Here is a 23271-nt window from a genome sequence, read left to right as displayed (position 1 = left end):
GTTCTAAAGTCACTTTAGCCTCGGGTAAGATCTTTTGGTATTTTTACATCGTGTGCCTTCAGGCGCTTGTTTAGTGCAGAGAACTCGAATAATCTAGTATTGTGCTACTTTGGCGACTAATGTAGGTTGCAGTGAAGCCAAATTATTCATTGGGTACACAATTTGGTACCTTAGAGTGGGTTTCGGGATTGAAATCCCGATTCGAACAACCTGCTGGATGACAATGGTATGTGACAATCTGAGGAAAAGGATGTTCCGTTGATGGAATGCGACAACCTATAGAATAGGCCACCTTCGAAAGATGGACTGATAATCGGCAAAACCCGGTTTAAATCAACTCTGAATTGAAATAACCGAAATTCATCAAAACCATCAATTTAATGGAGCTTGGTCAGTATTAATTGGAAATTGGCAAGCGTTAGCCGGCAATAGAGCGTGTTAGGCGACATCTGAGGCATGTTAGGATCACAATTGTTCTGTACGACCAACGAATTAAGTAAGTTGGTCAATATGTACAAATTTTGATTCTGAATCTACCCTTGGCAACACGATCGCATAGAAACACTCGTAACTCCAATCATTTCATCCAAAAAACCGGTAATTTTTTAAAAATTAAATTAATACCCGAAATAAAGTCACTTGGGGTCAAGTTAAATCGAGGAAAAAAAGAAACTAATTATACCAATATAATTTTAATAATATTATCTCATGACTGTAAATTTATACATCTACGTGATATTGCGCAGCAATAATAAAAAAAAAATAAAAATAACCACAAAACTCATCAAATCGGATGGAAAGGTTGACAAGTTGAAATAACCAAAAATAAAATAATTTTTTTTTTATAATGAAATTTCAGTTTTTCACTGACTGCGACAAACAAAACCGGATGAAACGGTTAATGGTGGCTGATTTTTCATGAAACATATATGCTTCATGTGTGTATTTATCTCTTCAGTTGTGCTGCTTCTAGCTCACTACTGACAATTGAAGCAATATTGCTCATTTTTATTTTGTAATTGATACACAGAACCGTTTCTTTCCTCCGCTTTGCACCGAGTAATTGAATGTAATGTTACGTATATGTATGTATATCAAAATCAGATCGGATTAATTTTCTAAAATTTCATCCAATTGCCATATCATGTGTGCCTCTCTTCCTGCTTCACTGAATGTACGTGTACAAATATAAAGAAGATGATGCTTTTAAGCATCAATGACAAGATATAAAGAAGTTTTTGATATTACTCATCGAATATGAAATGAGAGATATAACTCATATGATGATCATAAAGGATGAGGTGCCAAAAATATACCAATGCGACTAAGACTGAAGAAAAATTATAAAAAGATTTGTCTCATTAAGTTAAAATTAATATTTGTCGTATGATTTAGAGATATTTTTTTGCTGTGGAAATGTGCTGTCTTTTGACTGAGTCTGATAGATGGAATTGCATTTGTTTAATACTCTGAATTGTGCTAAATTGATCTGAACTTGCTGAATTAATTTGAACAAACTGACTGTACTGAATAGAACTTAGTATGCTGAATTGTATTGAATTGAACTTAATTCGCTGAATAATCTTAATTGAACTGATTTTACTGAATTTAGCGGAGTATGGTGAATTGTGGTGAATAAGCTAGACTAAACTACATGAATTGAACTTCTTGAATCGATTTGCTGAATAAGATGAGCAGTTTAATGTATACTGAATTAAGCTAAATTTAACCGAATTGTTCTAAACTTACTCTATTGAGCTGAACAAACTAAATTGTGCTGAATATCTTCAGTAGATTTAGAAATGCTGAGTTAAGGTAAATTATGCTGTACCTGCTGAATTGAATGAATATGTTGCTTTATGCTGAATACATCAAACGATTCTTTTTATGACAAATTAAGCAGAGTTGAGGTGAATTAGACTGAATGTGCTTAAATTTTGCTCTAACTGAATTGAATATGCTGAATTGTGTTGAATATGGTGGAAAGAACTGAAAGTGCTGTGCTGCTTTGAGCTGACGTTATTGAACTTATTATCTGAATATGTTGAATTGTGCTGAACTTACTGAATTTGTGTTGATTTGTGATTTGTGTTGATTTTACTGATTTCTGCAGAATTTAGTAAATTGATATTAAAACGCTGAACCATGATAAAAGTGCTGAATTGAACTAAATGCAATGAATCTGTTGAAATTGTGCTGAGTTCGCTAAATTGATCTTATCACGCTGAATTTGCTGAATTATGATAAACTTTCTGAATTGATATGATAATGCTGAATTGTGTTGAATTTGTGGAATTGCACTGAATATGATGAAATAGTGCTGAATTTCAAACTCCTCATTAAATTTGACATTCGTTTATTTTGACTGTCTCTCTGCCTCCTTCCTTTTGCATATTCATATTTTTCCGTTCCATAATATTTTATGAGCTTATTGTTGATTAAATTTTTTTCAATGACTCTAAACTTCTTCATCTCTTGATACTCATCACACGTATCTGCATCTTAATATCTACTAGTGTGTGTATTTGGTGTCTTACATTTGCAAAAATTTGGTGAGAAAAATAACACCTCGTCGCATATTCATATTAGCAGTCATTGAAGAAGAAGGAACAAAATTTTTTGAAGAGGAAAGAGAGGAATCAGGTTTTAGTACGAAATGATGTCACACAGATCTTAGATTATAAATTCTTCATAATTCAGTGCTCGCTTTTTTCCATCCAAAAAACAAAAAAAAAGAACTAAAAACTAGTTTATGGCGAGGCAAATCATTCATTTATGAGTATCATCTTAATCATCATAATGGATGGCGAAAAACTGAAACTCTACAGTAATAATTTTTTATGTCAAATAAGTTTTTTTCTTGCTATCTTTGTGTCTCAGACTCGACGACAAAGTTTTTTGCTGCAGATTAAGGATTGGGAAATGGGAATCTTGATGAGACAGTTTGTCTGGAACTGTTTTGGAAGTCTTAAATTAAATTAAATATTAATTTTCAAGTTTAAAGTCAAAAATTGTTGTAACGGCAATTTTAAATTTGAAAAATTATGCAATTTTCACTTGAAAATTCAAATTGAAAATGACCGTTAAAAATAAATTTGAGACAATTGCACACTTTTTGAATAAAAATTCAAATAAATAATGTCCGTTAAAAATAAATTTTAAATAATTGTGCAATTTCACCTTAAAAATTCAAATAAAAGTTATCCGTTAAAAATCAAATTTCACTTTTTAATACTCAATTCAATTCCAATTTTCATTCATCATTTTCTCACACTAATTACCGAATCAATCAATCAATGAAAAGCGTCTTTCTCATCAAAATATACACGACACTATGACAATTTATATTTATGTGCGTTCAGCTTTGTTTTAGTTAATGAAAGTTTTACGGAAAAGAAGACGAAAAAATGATGAGAAAAAAAAATTGTGAAATTTATTAATTAAGCAAAGTTTTTTAGAGTTTTATGAAAATTAAAATGTGATAAAATCATAAAAAAAAAGTTTTAATAAATGACGTTATTACGTGGGAACTTACATAAAATCTCCATCTTTCCTATCCACTTCTTCTCATGTTTGTTTGCTTGATCATTCTATAAATTTGATTAATAATTTTTCTTCATTAGACCTCTATGCGACTGTAATTCTTGACCATATGATCAGGTGTTCCAACATGTTAATTAGTATCTGTTCGATATTCATGGGAATTATGTTGTGGTTTATTATAGGAAGAGGTTTTGTTTGGGAATTGATGTGTCTATAAATTACACTTGGTTAAGATTAAGTGAGCATAATTGCTTGAAGATGACAAAGGAGTCATTATTGTGGATGATTTAGACGCATTTTCATGGAAAGGAGTTGAAAATAAAATTGAAAAAAATTTAACGGTTTTTCAAAATTTGAATTTTCTACTTTTAAGATGAACTGAACTGAATTTAACTTTAAATTGGTTTAAATGCGTTAACTTTGCTAATTTTTTGAGTTTAGATGTTTGAATTACTTTAAAATCCGATAAATTTGGTGAATTTGCTGAATTAGCCAAACCAACGGCTTTTAAAAATTCAAATTCACTACTTTTGATATGAACTGAACTAAATTTAACATTGAGCTACTGAACAGTTCAGTTTATTTTCAATATCATTTAAGTTTTACAGGAAATTGCTAATTACTAAGCTGAAATCTTTAGTTTACACGAAGACAACACAATTCCTCTATCAAGTCTACAATCATACAAAAGAAACTCCAGATTAAACCACAAAAAACACAAATCGCGTTTCCATAGACAATTTTCAAAAGAATTTGATCTAATTACGCACCTATTTTAATGACTATTAAGCACAATTAGGATGAAATATTGATCCGATTCAGGTAAGATGAAAAATCACTTAAATTTTCGCATTGTTTTTAACTAAAAAAAGTAAGAGACTGGGAACCTTTGACCACAAAAAAATTATGAAAAGGAAATCTCTCAAAAAAAAAATTTCAATTCACACGAAACAACCACAAAGTAGAATTAAAGTTAGAGAAAAAAGTATATATTTTTTGACATCAACCGGCAATAACACCGAAAGACGACGATGATAAAAATGTGTTTTTTCTCCTCTTTTAATAACAAAAGAACTTCAATTGATTTCTATGATGTCTGAAACTCTCTTTTTCTCTCACCAGAAATGAAATGAAAAAAAAAAAAAAAATTAAGAATGAAGCTTTTATTTCATTGAGGAATATCATAAATGAATGTTAATATGATTGGGTTCATGATATAGAAATTCAAACAACAAAAGATTCATTCAATGGATGACACAAAAGAGGATTTTGAGTGAAAAAAAGCATGTTGCTATTGACCTCTACATTCTTTTTCTTACATACATATATATATATATATATTCGGGCAGTAGATGACTATTGAGCCACATTGCAGAAATATATAAAACACGTAACAATAACAATAAAATGCACCATCAATAATTGTGGCAAACAATATTCAGGCTTTGCATATAAAATTTAATGTGTACTTGTGTGAATGATTTTCAAGATCAACATTAATGTCAGACATTTGAAGCTCTTTTTCGTTTTGTTCCGAGTGTTGCTTCTGAATTTATGCATGCTTATTATGACATTCTATCTTTAAATAAGCAAGAAAAGGATTGTAATTGCTGAATTGTGTTGATTTGGTTGAGGACACGAATCAGACTGTTTGGGGCTATGCTGAATTGGCTGAACTTTACCGAATTAGCTGAATAGCGTTTAATTGGCTGTACTATATTGAATTTGTTTGAATTTGATAAGTTCAGTTTTCGGTCTTAAATGCTTGAATAGTGCTGAATTAGTTGAACTAAGTCAAGTTAACTGAATTGTGCTAAAACTGTTGAATCAAGTTAGCTGAATTGATTATACTGTGCTAAATTAGCTGAACTTATTTACCTTAGTTGAATTGTATTTAATTCGCTGAATTGTGCAGAATTAGCTGAACTCAGCTGAATTGCTGGAATTAAACGAAAGTCCGATTAATTTGCTGAATTAACCAAATTGTGTTGAATAAGCTTAATATGCTAATCTCAGTTGATTTAGCTGAATTCATTCGAGTTTACTGAACTTTGCTTAATTCACTAAACTGAATTAAGTGAAATAGCTAAACAATTTAGTTTGAATAGACTAAATTTTGCTAAATTCTGCTGAATAGGCTGAACATTTGCTGTATAGACTAAATTCTCCTAATTATTCTGAACATAGCTGAATTGCTTGAATTCAACTGAATTGACTGAATTCGCTCAACTGAACTCTGTTGAAACAGCTGAGTTGACTGAATATATTGAAGAATAAACTCAAGTTAACCTAAAAAATCCAATCTCATAGCATTCAAAATTCACCATAAATCGACCACAACAAAGCCAATATATGTTGCTCGGTCTCATGTGGGCTAATTTAAATGCTAATAAATTGCTTATTATGTTGAGATTATGAAGAAGCAGACAATTCGAAATTCAATTGAGGACTTGTTTCCCTCTTTTTTGCTTATCAGCTTATAAATGATCTTCAGTAAGTTATTGAATGAAATTTAGAAAATTTCCAATATCGATTTGTAGATTAAAAATCAGAAACTTCTCACCCACAGGCTAGGCAAAATATTAATTGTGAGATCAGCTATTGCTATAATTAAATTACCAATTTTTATTTCCCGATACTAATCGTAGCACACATATTTTTTTATGGCAAACACAAGACCTGATGTGGCAGCAGTTTTGATTGTGAATTATTCAAATATGTGTTGGAGATGCCTACGCATGAGATAATCATTTGGTAGCTGCGAAATGCCTTTAATTCTTGATTAATCGCTCGATTTCGTGCCACTAAACAGCGACAGCACCAACGATTCAATATGTTGTTGCATATTCTTTCTTGCTTATTTTTTTTCTCTTCTCATATTTAACTTTTTAATACCTCATGCCATAATGCATAAATTTTATTGCATTTTCTGCGAAATGAATGGTTGAGATTAGTAAATCGGTTTGACCCGAAATGGCTTTTGGAATGGATTTTTGGAGTGACCTTTGGGGATTTATTTTTATTAGAATTTTTTGAGAATTATTTGTGGGCTTTTTTGGTGGCTTGTTTTGTGATGCAAGGCAAAGGATCGAAGCTTGATTTTTAAATTGAACAGGATACTATTAAAAAGGATTGAATGCTTTATCAGGAATTTTAACGACTTGTTTGAATTCGAATCTAAAAACCTTTCAAATGTTTCAAACAAATTTGAATTTGTAAGGTTTAAGTAGATGCAAAAATCAAAAAATTATCTAAAACCCTACAAACTCAAATTATAGAGCATTACAAATGTGTTCAAATTATGAAAACATATGGTTTTAATGATTCAAACGTCTTAAATTTCAAATTCAAAATTCAAAATTATTTAGTTTCAAAAAAATCAGATTAAAACCTTACAAATATTTTAAGGATTTGGATTTATAAGGTTTTAGTGATTCTTAATTTAAGATGAAATTTCAAATAAAACGACTAAAACCCTACAAATTCAAAATTTTCAAAAACATTTGTAAAGTTCAAAAATTCAAATTTCAAAAACCCGTTAAAAAATCTTAAACTTTCTTCCATTTAGAAGCCAAAAAAACTATGAATGACAAAACTCATGCGCCACCAACATTATCTCCTTTTATCCACATTTTACACAATTTAAAACTGCATTCAATTTCAATATTTTCATTTCTTTTGTTGCATTTCGGTTTCATTCCATCATCATGCACCCGTGCAGATTTTGAAGCTGTTGCATTGTACCTCTTTTACAAGAATACACACTTCTAAACACTCATTCAGAGTCGGACTTGATCTATCTCTTATGTTATGTTCCAAGAATTTCTTCTAATTTTAGATAATCTCCACTCTAAATCTGCCTGATGTTCTTCTGTGCCACCTTAAGAGGTATAATTCTTAGTTTTTTGCATTTCTTATAATGTGTATCTTATTGAGAAGCATGAGTAAGTGAGATGGAAAAGAAAAAAACTTTGTTATTATTATTTTTTTATTTTTTATAACTTATAACAACAAAGGAGGGCGAAATGGATGGAAAAAAAAGTAAAGAATTATAAGTATGAGAGAAGAGCGATTGTGTGGCTGTTAGCTACTTAAACAGTAGCATTTAAATAACATTTGGTTGAATCAATATCACAGACAGTCTGGCTGAATGCAAGTACAAGCGTTTAATAAACAGCATATAGTGAATGAGAAATGTGAGGTGAAGCCCAATGTAGCATGAAAAAAAAAAAATAAAAATATATACAACACAGTATAATGAAATGCCGTTTAAAGGATTTATGATGTGGCATAATATTTTACGATTATTCGTTTTTGTTTTTTCTCTCCATTTTTTTTGCTGCTGCTGCTGCTGCTGCAACATGTTTGATTTCGTAATTGATTGAAGCCAAATAAATATAAAAATTTGTTTTTACAATCTGTTTCATGATCGGATGCACAAATATACATGTGACATGTATGATGTTGTTCTTACTGTCTATATAAAAACTTTCTTGACGTCTTGAATAAGCATATGTCTCGTGTTGGATAACATTATTATATTTTTTAAGGGATAACTTGTAGGTAGATTCAGATGTTTGAAAAAGTTTTTGAAATTTTTGCTGACTAGATTGATGTAAAATTGCTTGACATTATGGTGATCTTTGTGGAGGCAAGCTGCATACTTGTATTCTATGTTGGCCTGCAGGCAAAATTATTAAAAGGACAAAATTTCAAGTATTTAAACTATCCTTCGATTCTATTAATAATTTACAGCTTACAATTGTCAAGTGTAATCCGTTAAGACTTTTTTGATTCATAATTGAGTTAGAGCATGCCAAACGATCAAGTAGACGTTTGTAATATTATGAATAATCCACGAATCCTTGTCATATCAACAATACTATAGTAAAGGTCCTTCAATTTTATTTCGGACCATAATAAAGATAATAATAATCATCAACAATACTACTATGTGAAGATTAAGAAATTAGATTCTGTTGATTCAGTTCATAATCAAGCACATGACCCCACAGAGGTTAGAGTTACAGATTTTTGGTGTATTGTCTAATTCAGTGTTGTCCAAAATTTTTTGAGTCAATTGACATCTTGGTTGGAGAAATGTTTTTGTGGCACACCCCTCATGTGGACAAAAATACGTTAGGACTTGTCGTCATATAGACTAGTGATGTAATGTCAATTAGATGTCAAAACTGAGAATTTGTACAAGTTTTGTGGATCAACCAGCAATAAAGTCAAATGAAAAGCCTTTTTTAGCAAGCTAGGCTTCAATTCGGAGCATGATTCCAGTAAATAAATATGTAAGTAAGTCATGCATCCACCTAACTGGACGCTAACGTGCTTTTAACTAGTTATAACGTAGTTTTGTATACACGAGGATCATTTCTTAATAAAATCATTTTACAGCACACCAATAAAGAAAAATATTATTATATTTTGTTTCCTATCTACCAATCACTATAGCTTGCTATATTAGTGTCATTCCAATTTCAAGTACACGTTTTATTAAACTAAATTGGCAGATTATAAAATTGACTTTAAATAACTAATCTTGATTTGGCAAATTCAGTCAATTAACAGTACCTTGAGACATTCCCGAATACATATTTTTGTCCACTCAATGGACATTAACTGGACACTATTTTTGTCCACTCAAAATTCTCCTCAGTAACCACACCGATGAAAAATTTGCTTAAATCAAACATATAACCATGTTGATTTACTTAGAGCTCGTTTTAAACTACCTTTGCATCGATCCCCTTTCAATCTACTGACAAATTGCAGTTACTCTTCAAAAAATTCAATATTAACCCTTCTGATTGTATTCATCAATAGTTGTCATACCTCAAATGATATAAATTAGTATTATCTGCAATAAAAGGAATAAAAAAATACACACAACATACTCAATTGCGTACCTCACGCTACTCTTAAAGTCATTCTCTCATTGACAGACAAGGTGAGAATGAAAATCAAGTGAGTGTGAAAAACGGAAAATAGCGGAAAATCCTTAAATAACAATAAAAGAAATTGCAATCACAGAGGAAATATTTTCTCCTTTTTTTCTCATTTCCATTTAAAGTCATCAACTTAATTTTTTCAATGCCTGCTTGCTGTTACACTCTCATTGCCAACAATAGAATCATTCTGTTGATAATCAAACTCATAGACAGAGACATATAAAAGAGAGAAACGCAATTAACAGTATTAATTGCATAATTTTCATTGCTACTGCTTTTCTTTCTTCCTATTCTTTAACAAAGGCAAGCAGCAAATCCAATTAGTAATGTTAGGGAAAAACAACAACTTTTTTTATGGAGCGTGCACTGTAGAAGATTATAAGATTATAATATAAATAAATAAATAAATGAAAAATTGTGCACGTTATGATGATTGGTCAATTAAGATCTTCACTGTAAGATAATTAAAGTGTCAAGCTACGGTTTAATTCCTTTTCTCTCATATCATAAGATAGATGATCATCTTCATCACATCATTGCTGGTTCTGGTTTATTACTCTGTATGCTTTAATATTACTCAGTTTGTTTATTTTTTGATGCATTTAATTTTTGATCTAATGAGGTATAATTGTGGTTTGTCGGACTGAAATGGTAGCGAAGTTATAAAGAAGTAAATATCCCCTAACAAAAATGATCAAATTTAGATAAAAATGATCAAATATTACTGTGATATCATTATCCATAGAATGAGGATGTTCATTGTTTGTTAGGGAACTTACACAAATGTAGATTGAATTAGCTGTACTGAAAGATAAACTATTGAAAACCATACTTAATATGCAGAAATGATGCAAAGATTGATTCAGAGTTCAATTGAATATTTTCACTTTAAATTCGATTTCTAGACTTTTTTGTTTTCCTGTAACTTATTATTATTCATTATATTCCATTATATATCAACAATAATATGATCTAGGGTCAATGAATATCAATTCAATTAAATTTTACTGACTTTTTTTGAAACTTTTTTAAAAATGATGCAGAAAAAACTCAAAAAATGATAGAAAGATGCGAATATGATGCAGTTCATCTGCATGTTTTAAAAAGGATGCAAAGTAAATTGAAAAAGTTACAAAAGGATGCAAAAGTGATACAGAATTTTTCTGTAACACGCAAAAAACTCGAAGTGTTATCAAAAGGATGCAAAAGAAATTCGAAAAGTTATTAAAAAGATGCAAAATTAATGCGACATAAAACAAAATGTTGTCAAAAATTATGTAATGAGTTCCTTTTGCATCACTTTTGACAACTAAAAGCTACTAAAAGATCCGAAATTGACACAAAAAATAAGCGAAAATTTGTGGAGAACTTGAATCTAAAATTGTGTTGTTTAAAAAAAAAAATGCGTTTTAATGTAATGACTAATTTGGTTATTTTGAAATGATGAAAATCCTGATCCTGATATAATATAGAATTGTATAGAAATGATACAAATTAGATGTGACAAAATTGATGCGAGTGTGGACTTCAAAGGAGGGAGATGCATGGTTTGCAACTGATCTGTATGATCTACGATGTAAGAAAAAACTAATTTTGTTCTTTCAAGTATCTGTTAAACTCTAATTATAAGTAATTATAAATCCCAATTGGCAGTAAAACAAGCAAATTTGTAGAAATCTGAAGTAATTAATCTGTTATCTGTAATTAACAAAATCATAAAAATTTCCTAGTAAATCCTGAAAAGTTCTTACTTAAATGCGTTATTATCACTTCCTTCCAATAATAATTTAACTCACATTATAACTCATGTTGATGATTTGTTTCAAACAATTGAAAACGAGCCTATAATAACAAATAAGCGGAAAGTATTGTTGTTGTGCATTAAATGACCGTTGCGATTGATACAATAGAGGAGTAGATAATGGTTGGAAATAGGTGCAAATTATAAAATAAAGTAAACATATGTTTTTTTTATTAATTTTTTGTCATTTTTTATTTGAATTTTTTTCTCTCTGAAATTTTTCATCTTTTTTGTGATACAATTTTTATTATTATTATTTTTTTTTCATTCTAGCATTTTTTTTTTTGTCACTTTGTTCATGTTTATTATTTATTAATTAATCATTTAGTTATATTCTATTATTACTACAATTTCTTCTTTCATTATTATTAATATTCGTTATCTCGTCATTTATAATGTATCTAAAAAGATTCTCTCATAATTATTTAATGTTTTTTTTTTTGCATTATTCATGTCTGTTTTTCGCATTTTCCTTTCCTTTTAAAAAATAAGAAAGAAGAAAATTAGGAAAAAAAGATTTTTTTCTTTAAAATAATTTTTTGTTAATAATTTTTTTTTGTAGCATAAATTTTTTTAAATTTATTTATATAATATGCTCGATTTTAATTAGTTTTTTTCAGTAAAAATTAATACTTATGTAGGTAAAGTCTTCAAATTGTGTTGTGTGTAATTTTTATGTATAAATTCTTCCTTATATCAATAAAATTTCAAATTTAATGAAAGAATTTTTTTTTGCTTCCCGAGCGTCGGGACGATAATTTTTTTTTTTGTCATATTCTCTTTTTTAAAACTTAAAACTAAACATACTTCTATTTATGTTATAATTGTTTTATAATTTCTGTACTCTCTGATGAAATTATTAAATTTTTTCTCTTTTTTTACTGTACAATAATTCATAAAAAAAATTAAACAATTGAATTTTCTTTTCCTTGCTGTATATTTGGTATTTCTTTTGATATATTTAAAAAAATGATTTTTTTTTGAAATATAAAAAAGTTCTTCTCGTCTTAAATCATAAAAATTATTATAATAATAAAAAATCTCCATATAGTTAATTTTAATATATGAATATAAGTTTATATACATAAAAGGAAATCGAAATTGCGCTCAATAAATAAGCAAAAAAGACTTTATTCCTTTCTTTTCATTTCAACACATTTCTCGCCGCAAAAGTAAGAAGAAATATGAAGTTTAATGAAAAATTAAATTAATAATAAAAAAAAATAAAAATTGGGATAACAACTTCGATTTGTTGAAGCCTTACCAGCCCAATTGAATTTCCAATTCAAGCATATATAAGCCAACTTCTCACCAATAAATAAGTATAAATGCAATCTTTCATATTTCAATTTCTTCTTGTTTACCACCACTAACTATATGCGAGTAAACACAATAATCGTAATAATAATAATTGAAAATAACGAAATCTAATAATTTCTTTCATTTCATATATATTTTCGCTCATTTTTCTTCATATTTCTCTCAATTGTTGTTGTGATCATAACTTTATGAATTTTTTACAATTAAACTGTAGGCAAATATGTGAAAATATATAATATTAAAGTTGTTGCTTTGAGTAAGTTTGAGTTGCTGTTTCTTTTTTTGTGAAATGAAAAATTACTATAATTGTTCAAATTTTGCTTAAATGAGATTTTGTCAGGCAAATTATGTTTTAATTTGCAGGGTAAATTGAGAAAGTTATTTGAATTCAACTCTCGAAAGGAAACATTTCAATGTTATAAATTTCTTAATTTGTTGAAGTTTGATAGTAAAATTGAATTTTTAAATCCAAATTAGCAAGTCTTCAACTTCAAAATTGTGAAATTCTGACAACAATTGACATTTAAATTTTAAAAAATCATTGAATTTCAATTTTAACTCTTCTTCAAACTTTCAATTTCAAAAATATTTGAATTTTAAATCTTAACTTTTCTTCAAAATTCAAATTTCAAATTTCAACTTTTCTTCAAAATTCAAATTACAAAACTCTTTGAATTTTTAACTTGAATTCTTTTTCAAAATTTAAAAAACATTTGGATTTTAAGATTTCAACTCTAAATGAGAATTTAATTTTCAAAGTTTGAAAACAAAATTAAATTAATCTTAAACTTTTCAAATGTAATAAGACTATTAAAGTTTAAAACTCTAAGAATGAACATTGGTATTTCAAATCCAATAAAATATTAAGCATTAATTGAACAACTAAAACAAATAATTTTCCATTTCACTCATTAATGCTGTTTGTTATGAATGTGTCGTGTAGTTTTGTGTGATTTTCCTTTTTTTGTTAATCGAATCAAGTTAAAATTAAAATATGTTTATGTATCATAAAATTATAAATGGAAAATGAATTTTCATGTTCATTCATTCCTCTTTATGTACATTAAACGCACTGGCTAAAAATGTTGTCGTTTTACAACTTAATAAAGCTTAAAGAAATTTAATAATTTGTTTTCATATTTCTCATTTCGTCGCGTTCCATTTTATTTCATATTCCTTTCCTGTCACTACGTTGTGAAGCTTAATCAAATGAAATTTGTAGATGAGACTTAAGTAGGGGGGGTTGGAAGATGAGGATGAAATATATATAATGCACAGATGTGATTTATATAAATTTAATTTCCACGTAATTTCATCTCATTTAACTTCTCTCTTTTTTTATGTATGTGTCGCGAAATCTCTACACTGTTCCTTGTTGACGATAACAACAATAATGATGAATTTTTCAGTAGGATGAATATACTTTATTATTAAGGCAACGATTATGCCATTGAATAATGACTATATATGAGTTTTGTATGTGATTTATGTGAATTTAACGTAAAAAATGTTTCCGACGGCAGTCAAAAAAATTAATATTTTGTGTCTTATGGAATGGAAGGCGTTGAAAGAAATATCAAACAAATTATTAAGATTCTCATAATTCAACCACTTAAAATTAATCTATTTGTGTGTGATTTTTTTTCATATTTTTTTTGTTTGTCTTTTTCACAACTCCACCTTCTTTTTTTTTCTCTGTGCTTGCTTCTGCCTCATTTTCATGTTTTTTCTCTTCATTACTTCTCTTATTAATATGTACAAAAGAGATTTATCATGTCTTTAGGATTATGATGAGAAAAAAAATGTAAACTAATGAAGCATTTACCTTCAAAAAACTCGAGAAAAAAAAACTTATTATGAAAAAGATAGAAGTTGATCAATTGTGATGTCCAAAAGAAGGGGGCCCCGGGGCAACATATGTGATGTCTACATACCAAAAGTGAGTACTTTTTAGTACCCCAGAGCACCTCCTTTTGAGCATCACAAGTGATCAACCTGTGATTCCCAAAAAGTGGTCACCCCAGGGCAACATTACCCCGGGGCACCTTTCTTTTGGTCATCACAAGCAACCAACTCCTAAAAGCTATGAACTAAAAAGGTTTTCTTCAAATTGAACATCTTATTCCTTATCAAATACAATTTTTTTTTTATTTAAAATTTAATTCACCGGGGCGACGTGTCGCATATTTTTCATCAGGAATTCATTATTTTCATCTCTTTTCCCTTTTAATTATTAGTTTTTTTGTTTTAACAAATTAATTTCTTCATTAAGTTATTATTAATTTTTTTTTAAATATCACACAGTTTCTTCATCTTGTTTTTAATGCAATTAGAACAAATTTTTTCATCTTTGTTGTAAATTTTTTTTTTGTTTTTTTTGTATTTCATTCATCATTACTTCTTCATTTGTTTCCAATCTCTTCAAAACTTTCTTTTTTTAATTCACTTTTTTATATATCTGGTTCATGCCTGCACACACTTCGTTATTATTATATGTTACTCCTCTTTATGTGCTGCTTTAAATTCACTTGTTATATTATTTAATTATTATCGACTTTTTTGTAGCTTTTCATTACTAATTTATTCATATATCTTTTGATTTTTTGTTATCAAAAAAAAAAATCACTAGCAAGAGATGTGAAGATGAGAGAATTGGAAGTAAATTTTGAAAGAAACAATAAAGGAGAGAACAACTTCTTTTTTAGAAAAAGACAGACTAAACTTAAATTTTTATAAAAAAGATAATAAATGATGATTTTTATCAGTGTTTATCATTAAATAGCTGATATATCCATCATACTGCCACAACCATTCTCGCGATTAATTAATAAAATATCTGAGGTTGTGGATGTGCTATCATTAAATGTTTGCTTTAGATGACGATTGAATGGCAATATGGTTGTTGATGCTTCAACGGAATGCGTTGTAAATGGCAATGAGCCATTATGAAATTGATCTCACATGTGTGCAAGTGGTGCCATTCTTAATGATTGTTGCTGTTGTTGTGATGCTTGTAAATCAGGTGATGCACTGTGCTGATAATGAATTAATCGTTGATGTTCAGCTGAAGACGGAATTGAGTCAGGAATTTGATACATGTTCATAAGATGACTGATTTCATGATTGTGAACTGGCTGTTGAATATATTCACGTTTCATGACGTGATTATTATTATTTGTGGCGATGCTTGTTGGCGATGGTGAAACCGGCTCGGATTTAATACTTGATTCGCTTGGACTGTGACTTTGGCAGGACATTTGTGAGCCGCCACCCTGATTTAAACTGTTATATGGTGATGCAGGTTGTTGTTGAATACTATTATATGGTGATCCTGGCTGTTGTAAGCTTGCATATGGTGAGGTTTGACCACCTGAGACACTATACATACTACCATAACCTGATGAATTCATGTAGGTTCCGCCCGTTTGCATTTGATTTGTCATTTCATAATGACGATAATTGCTCATGTAAGGATTATGTTGTGTCTGATAAGCAGCCGTTGCTGGATCCATCATATAACCATTCGGCATATATCCATTTGATGTTATTTGATAAATATCACGATTTGATTGTTGAGCATTTGATAGTGATGAGGAATTTCGACTGCTCGAATTATTTGGATCTGATTGCTGTATTAATGAGCCAACACCAAGTGGATACTTCTCCTTTGTTTTCGTTAATGTCTTTGTTTTTCGTCGTGGTCTATATTTATAATCTGGATGTTCCTTCATATGAACGGCACGAAGTCGTTTAGCCTCATCAATAAATGGACGTTTTTCAGATTCCGATAAATCCTTCCATTGTGCACCAAGACGCTTTGAAATCTCACTGTTGTGCATCTTTGGATTATCAGATGCCATCTTCCTTCTCTGTCCGCGACTCCATACCATAAACGCATTCATTGGTCTCTTAACACGATCTGAATTAATTTGTGCAGCTTTACTACCACCATTACCACCTCCATGTCCTCCTGTTTGACCTGATGACGTTATATGATGATTACTTAATTGAGTTGTTGGCGGTTGTGTTTGATTTGGACTCATGCCTGCATTCTGCTGATGTGCCGGCGAAATATGAGTTTGTTGACTATAATTCGATGAATTATTTGTCATATTATGAGTCTGATGTGAAAACTGTGATTGAGCTAATTGTGATTGTTGTAAATTCATCATACTTAATGGTCCTAATGTACCATAAGCTGATGAATGTGAATGAATTGATGATGGGTGATGTGGGGGCATTGTCGCATGTAAAATTCCCCCTTTCATATCAGATTCCATCGTCAACATTTCTCCAAAATTTTGTGTGTTTCTAATGATAATAATAAGAAATTCTTAGTTCCTTTACTCGCGCACTATATACTTCTTTTGTTTATGTTTTTTTAATAACAAACTATTAACAATTTCGTCTCATTTAGAAATTTTTTGGGTTCAATTATACACACATAAAATTGACACGATTATTATTACTATTATTATTACTTCTTTTTTGTGTAATATTCCACATATAACAAAAATTAGAGTCGTGAATCCATATGTTCTATATATATATTTTTTTAAATATCCAAAAATAAGAAATGATAAGTTCACATGTAAAATTCAATTTTTTTTCAGCCGCTATTATCGGCAATTCTTTTAATTGATAATCAGGACGTAGTTCATGTCTCACTTGTTTATCTTTTTTTGATATCACTTCACAATAATATTTATTTTTTATGGGCTCTTCCGATAAAAATCAAATCTCACTATTATTGTTCATATTTTGCCCTTTTTATTACACATTTAGTTTAATTCTTTCTTTGCTTCTTTACTTCTTAAAAATGCTTGTTTTCCTCTTCATATAATAATTTTTTTTTTATTTATTATTTATTTCTTTATTGTATTTTAGTACAAAAACCCGAAGGAATAAACGCAACAACACAGAGAGGTCAATAAAATGCCTCCACTCGTAACGCAAGCACCTTTTCGTCTGAATGTTGTAAAAATTTTTTTCGAAAAAAGCAGACCTGAATGAAGAGGTATTTTTTGTTTTCACTGTTTATGATTCGTGTGTTCTCATGAAAAATCCCCTCTTTTAACTTAAAGATTTACGCACACAATCAAACTATTACTGCCGAAGAACTAATGCTGTGAGACTATATGTGCTTGCACAAGTCAAAGTGTTAGTAGAAACTACAGAAAAAAAAATGTAGGCGGAGCTTAATCCAATTTTTCCCTTCATGTTGAATTTTGCTATGTTGCCAAACTTTCTCAGTACCATTACTCGAAGCTCAGATTTTTCACGTACATCGTACATCGCTATGCATAAACGTGAAAATATTCTTGTGTATTTTATTATTAAGGGTCACAAGCATAAAACGCAAAGTTAAAATCGTGTAATAACTTTTTTTTTTCCTTTCTCAGTTTTACGAGCGGTTTACTAACAATCTGCTGTGCTGCTTACAATATTTTCTTTATTTTTTTTTTCGCAAATAAATCATATCAAATTAAATTGCTATACATAAGAGTAAGAGAGCTGAACACGTCGTCGTTTCGATACTCGTTCCATCGCCAAATAGGTAGCATCAACAACGCAAAAAAAGAGGGTTAATTTAGTCACTATTTTTTTTTGGCAAAAAAGTAACCACTCTCCTGTTTTTCAAGGGTTAAATTGGATTTTAGAACGAGTTTTTTTGTCATTTTAATGACAACGAATAGTTCACATGTTTCAATTCCATGTCTCAAGCGCTTTAAACTTCATAGATTCTATTGCATGTAATTTATTATAGTGAAATACACGTTTTTATGTACTTACTCTGTTTTATAGAGCATACAGAGAAATAAGACCTATAAGAATATAGAAAATCTATCGAGGTAAATAAGGGTTGAATAGATTCTTCTTGTTGCTTATTTTAAAAACATGATTCAAGAAGCTAAAGAAGTTTTTTTCCATCCATTTCTATAAGAATAACATAAACATAAAAATATAAAGAGATCGAGACATAAAATCTGGAACAATAAAACTTGCAAGAAAATTCTGCTTTTTTGTTTTGTTTTGCGAAAAAAAAAATCATAAGGGAGCAGCATAAAGTATAACAAAAGCAACCTTAGTTTTTCTAGAATAGTGTTGAATTGATATGTGTGTCTTTTTTTCTATCGAACAAAACAAAAAATCAACTGTTGTTGCTATTAAAAGTTCCCTCATGCTTGCAGGTTTCCATTTCATTCAAGAGCACTGCTAAGATTATCATCAGTGCATGTAACTGGCAATGAATAGTTGAGCACACAAATTCATATTCTTTTACTGGATGATGATTCTGATGAAATGCAGTACACATCATACTTTTTTTTTTTTGCCATACCGTACAATAGTATTTACATATTGTAAAGTGAAGCTAATTATGACTCGAAGGCATCTCTTATTTTGCTAATATTGCATATTTTTCATTACACATGAGCAATTGTACTCTATATAACTTAGTGTGTCTGAAAATTATGTACCAGAGAATATAAAAATTACATACAAATGAGTTGATTTGAAAGCCAAATGCATGAATATACCAATACACACATATATATGTGGATGATATGAAGATTTTGAACTCATAACAACGAAAAAGTATTACTATTGTCGTCTACATTTTCACGATGGGACCGTGAATTATTTTGTTTATAAAAAAAAAAAAATTGTTGAGTGTCAATTATCTGATTTACATGTTATGCTTTGTGCATTTTAACAATATGTGTTGACATACCTGATTTTCATGGCAAGCATGCAATTCTATTGCAACTTTTGCTCCTTACGGAAGGTAATTATGAGATATGAGTTGAGTAAAGACAGATCAGGTCGTGCTGATTATCATTTAAATGTTTTTTAAGGTTTTCTTGTTCACTCGTGCTTTAAATTTATGAATTCCTTGAAATCACTTTAATTGAATAATTTAAACTTGGATTTAATACATTTTTGAGTTGATAAACATGACAAAGTTAGCTTTGATCAATTTAGATTGATATTTTTCCGCTGAACACTTGATTAATTTTGATTTCACTTGAATTTTTCAATTTTTGATGATTTATCTTGCAATTTCCTTTCAAATATTGATTTTAGTACTTTAACTTGGTACTTATCTTTGATCTTCTGATGTTTAGTCAGTTTAATATCCTGCAAATCCTTTAAAATTATTTTATTTTACAGAAAATTATTGATTGAATTTAAAATATGACTAAAGATGCAAAAAACGCGCGAAAAATTAAAACAAAGCAAAAAAGACGCGAAAAATTCAAAACCAATTCAGCAGTTGGTAAGTAAATCCAAACAAAAGGAAGGTAAAACTAAATGAATTAAATTTCTTATTGTTTTGTTAAGAAATAAGGAAATGAAATTGAGAGAAAAATAAAGGAATTCTTTGAATATCAATCAAAAACCACACAATTGCAAAAACTGTCTTTCTGTTTGTAATTTGAGAATCATTTTCCCGTTGATTCATTCATTCATATCGATTGGATGGATGTATGTTATGGAATGAGAAAAGGAAGAAAAAAATAAAATATCAAATGTAAATGGCACTAAAATATCTCAAAATTCGCTTGAAGTACGACGAAAGACGAGAAATCCTTTTCAACAGAAATTATATCGTTTCGAATCATGTTCCAGATTTTAAAGAAATGATAGCGATAGGTAAATGTAGTAAGTTGTTAAATGTGTCTCACGAAAATATGGGAAGTAGTAATCAAAGGAAACAAGAAGAGGAAAGAAGAATTGAAAATAAAAAAAAAAAATCCAAAAAAAAGAATGAAGAAGTTTTTGACAATGTCTTGATTAAGATAGAACAAAAAGAGTGGATAATATCTCTTGAAGTGAGTTCTTATTTTTTCGAAATGAACGAAGAAATAAAAAGATTAAATTTTATAAGAGGATAGGATGAGAAAGAAAGAAAGAAAGAATCAGGAGGAAAACATTAATTAATTAAACTGAAGATGAACAAAAGTTCCAATTATATGTAGACGTACGTATGTTTGACCCTTATGAGAACCTTTAAAATTTCATTTTTTTAACCGATGCAATGAAACAGAAGAAACAAAAAAAAAATGTTATCAAATTACACAAGCTCGTTTATTTTATTTTTTTGCCAATCATATATCTCTGCTTCTCGTAATTACAGAACCTCAACAACTTCTTCAATTTTTAAATTGCAGATTATTGAGCAAGTCATTTTATTCATTTTGACTAAATAGGGTAACTTATCATCAAAATAATTAAATTGATGTTCAACCCTAAATTGCCTGAATGAACGTAAGTAGAGAGTTCATAAAACTTCTACAGTAGCAAAGATAGGGTTTGGCAGTGGAAGACCCAGATCCAGATGAGTCAAATTAAAGTTCTTAAAGTTTACAAATCCTTCAAAAAAGGTCGGAAATTTAAATTCTTCATAATCCAGTTCTCATTCTCTGATCATGCTTAGTTAGTTAGACAGTACATTTATATAGACCTAGCGACAACTGCTAAAGGTCATTTAAACCTATCCTAAAATAAATTGCCTTTTGCGTTACGGTACGGCACGGTACAGTACTAGTGCGTACGGTACATGATCTACTTTGCCATACCACGTGTACCATGGTACCCTACTAGTAGTGTACCAATACCATCCTTGAAAGTAATACCTAGCTCTATGTTTGACTAGATATTACTATGTGACAAATCTTTTGTTGCTCACTTTTGTCACATAAATAAATATTAATAAGGGGCCGTTCACTAATTACATAACGCTCTTATGGGAGAAGGAGCGATGCTCTCCAAAAAGCATAAATGTGCCTTAAACAGCCGACGCGTTGTCGTCATGGCACCCTCATATCTTGCCATCAACGTGAGACATAGCGACGCTTGAGTGTCTTCATTAAGCCGCTCTAGTTCATGAGTTCGAAACTGTCAATAGCCACCTCAATCCACAAAATCTCTAAACATCAACCCTCAACTTCATAAACTGCGCTTTATCAACATTTACCCAAGAGCACATCCTTACAATCTTCTCCAACTAAGATCCATTAAGTACATTCGAAAAAAAAAATCAGAAAACTTTACACAATTTTTTCAAGCATCCTTCGGCGAACAGCCGTAAAAGCAGCAGCAGCAAAAAAAATCATTGAACCAGAATTTTGTTCGCCTATCGCCTTCTATCTTATTTCTTTATTTTTTCATCCCTCATCGCATCTTTTAGCTCGTCCTATAGTTTTAATACGAATAAGTATTTTCTTGTGTTATTACGACGAAAGATGTGTACATAGGAGGAATAAGAAGAGGCTTATTTAAAGCAAAAAAAAAATCTGAGAGAGCAAAACGAAATCCCTTTTTTAAAATCCCAAGGTGTGTAATATTGTTCTCAGTATAGTTTATACCATACTATACATAAATCCGTGTGTGTATACATATGAAATTTTACAATTTTTTTTCCAGGTGTTCATCTCTCTTTCTGGCTGTACATACAAACAAATTTATATTTATTTTTTTTTTCGGTATACATGAAAACGAAAATCCTTGTTAAAGCAGTAGCGCAATCAGTCGGATGAAATGATTTAAGGGAATTTCGTGTAACAACTGGCAATTGAATTTCTGACCTGATGATGAACTGTCGGATCATGTAGATTCATTTAAATAACTCATTTATGATTCGTTTCTTAATCATTTTTTGATCTACATTTTTTGAGAAAATAAATAAATAAATAAAATATAAAGCTTGTATGCATACCGATTACTGAATGCTTCCACATGTATGACTCAATGGAGGGGAGACATTAAAAAAAAAAGTTCCCAGTTTATAATATCCAGATAAACATCTTGTTTGCTCTCTATGTCGAGATAGGTTCCAATTCCACTCGAAGCGTAAAAAACAGCAGGATAACAACATACTGAGAGCACATCTACCGTATACAGTAAATTGATTGACAACTTGTGACGTGAACTATGAGAAAATAAAAAGAAGTCTAAATTGATTTCACCTTTTTTTATTTTATATTTCTGCACGCTACATATGAATTTTTGTGCTTAATATTCAATGATTCAACCGTTAATCTCTAATTTCCTCTCGTGGCTTCTCTTCGCTTTTTATATTCACAACAACTTATATTCCTAGAATCACACTTTAGTATTTGCCGAAACGATGTATTAACTTGTTTTTTGAAGCAACTTATTTTTAGGAACCTTTGGTGAGATTTATAAGATTTATTAAAACCCACATAGCTTGATGTCAATTGATGAGCGATATTTAGATGATTGTGGGAGAATTTTGAATCAATAATAGATAAATATTTACAGAGAATTGTTATTATTTGAGAGATAATTTTCCCGCCTTTTTGGATTCCCCACTAAAGAATTTGTTTTGTAAATTTTAAGATCAATTTGTGTTTTTGAGTAGCAACGATTGATGAAATTGATGAAAAAAGGTGGCAAAAAATCATTGATTAAATTGAAATATTTAGTTTTAGAGTCTAAAATGAGGAATTTTGTAAAAAATTTCAAAAGAAATTCTTTGTTCATATTTGTTGTTTACATTTCTAATTTCGAAAAACTCGAAAAAATTCGAATTATTTGATTCTTTCAAATTTTTGTAAATATTTAAAATTTTTTTTTGAAACTTTTAAAATTACTTTTCGAACTTTTAAAAAGAATTGAACG

At 29.6% G+C, this 23271-nt stretch overlaps 1 protein-coding gene and 1 long non-coding RNA gene across 2 annotated transcripts; one reads left to right on the top strand and one right to left on the bottom strand.

Annotated features, from left to right (window-relative positions):
• Positions 1-13467: 13467 nt before the first annotated feature.
• Positions 13468-17579, bottom strand: SoxN (SRY-box transcription factor soxNeuro). The gene has a single exon (XM_070640012.1). It carries the CDS (start codon positions 16911-16913, stop codon positions 15582-15584), a length of 1332 nt encoding a protein of 443 aa, XP_070496113.1. The 5' UTR covers positions 16914-17579; the 3' UTR covers positions 13468-15581.
• Positions 17580-20801: 3222 nt separating this feature from the next.
• Positions 20802-22589, top strand: LOC139090295 (uncharacterized). Its single transcript, XR_011544362.1, has 2 exons — positions 20802-21963; positions 22054-22589. It is a non-coding gene; the product is annotated as an uncharacterized lncRNA (long non-coding RNA).
• The last annotated feature ends 682 nt before the right edge of the window (positions 22590-23271 follow it).

Source organism: Chironomus tepperi, unplaced genomic scaffold (genome assembly GCF_022539635.2).
Source record: "Chironomus tepperi strain 1889 unplaced genomic scaffold, CSIRO-AGI_Ctep_v1 contig_217, whole genome shotgun sequence".
Taxonomy (NCBI): Eukaryota; Metazoa; Arthropoda; class Insecta; order Diptera; family Chironomidae; genus Chironomus; species Chironomus tepperi.
This window is presented reverse-complemented; position numbering and strand designations above follow the sequence as displayed.

What these genes read in the sequence shown, in the direction of transcription:
- SoxN (XM_070640012.1), bottom strand. Translation starts at nt 16,913, where the DNA reads ATGTTGACGATGGAATCTGATATGAAAGGGGGAATTTTACATGCGACA.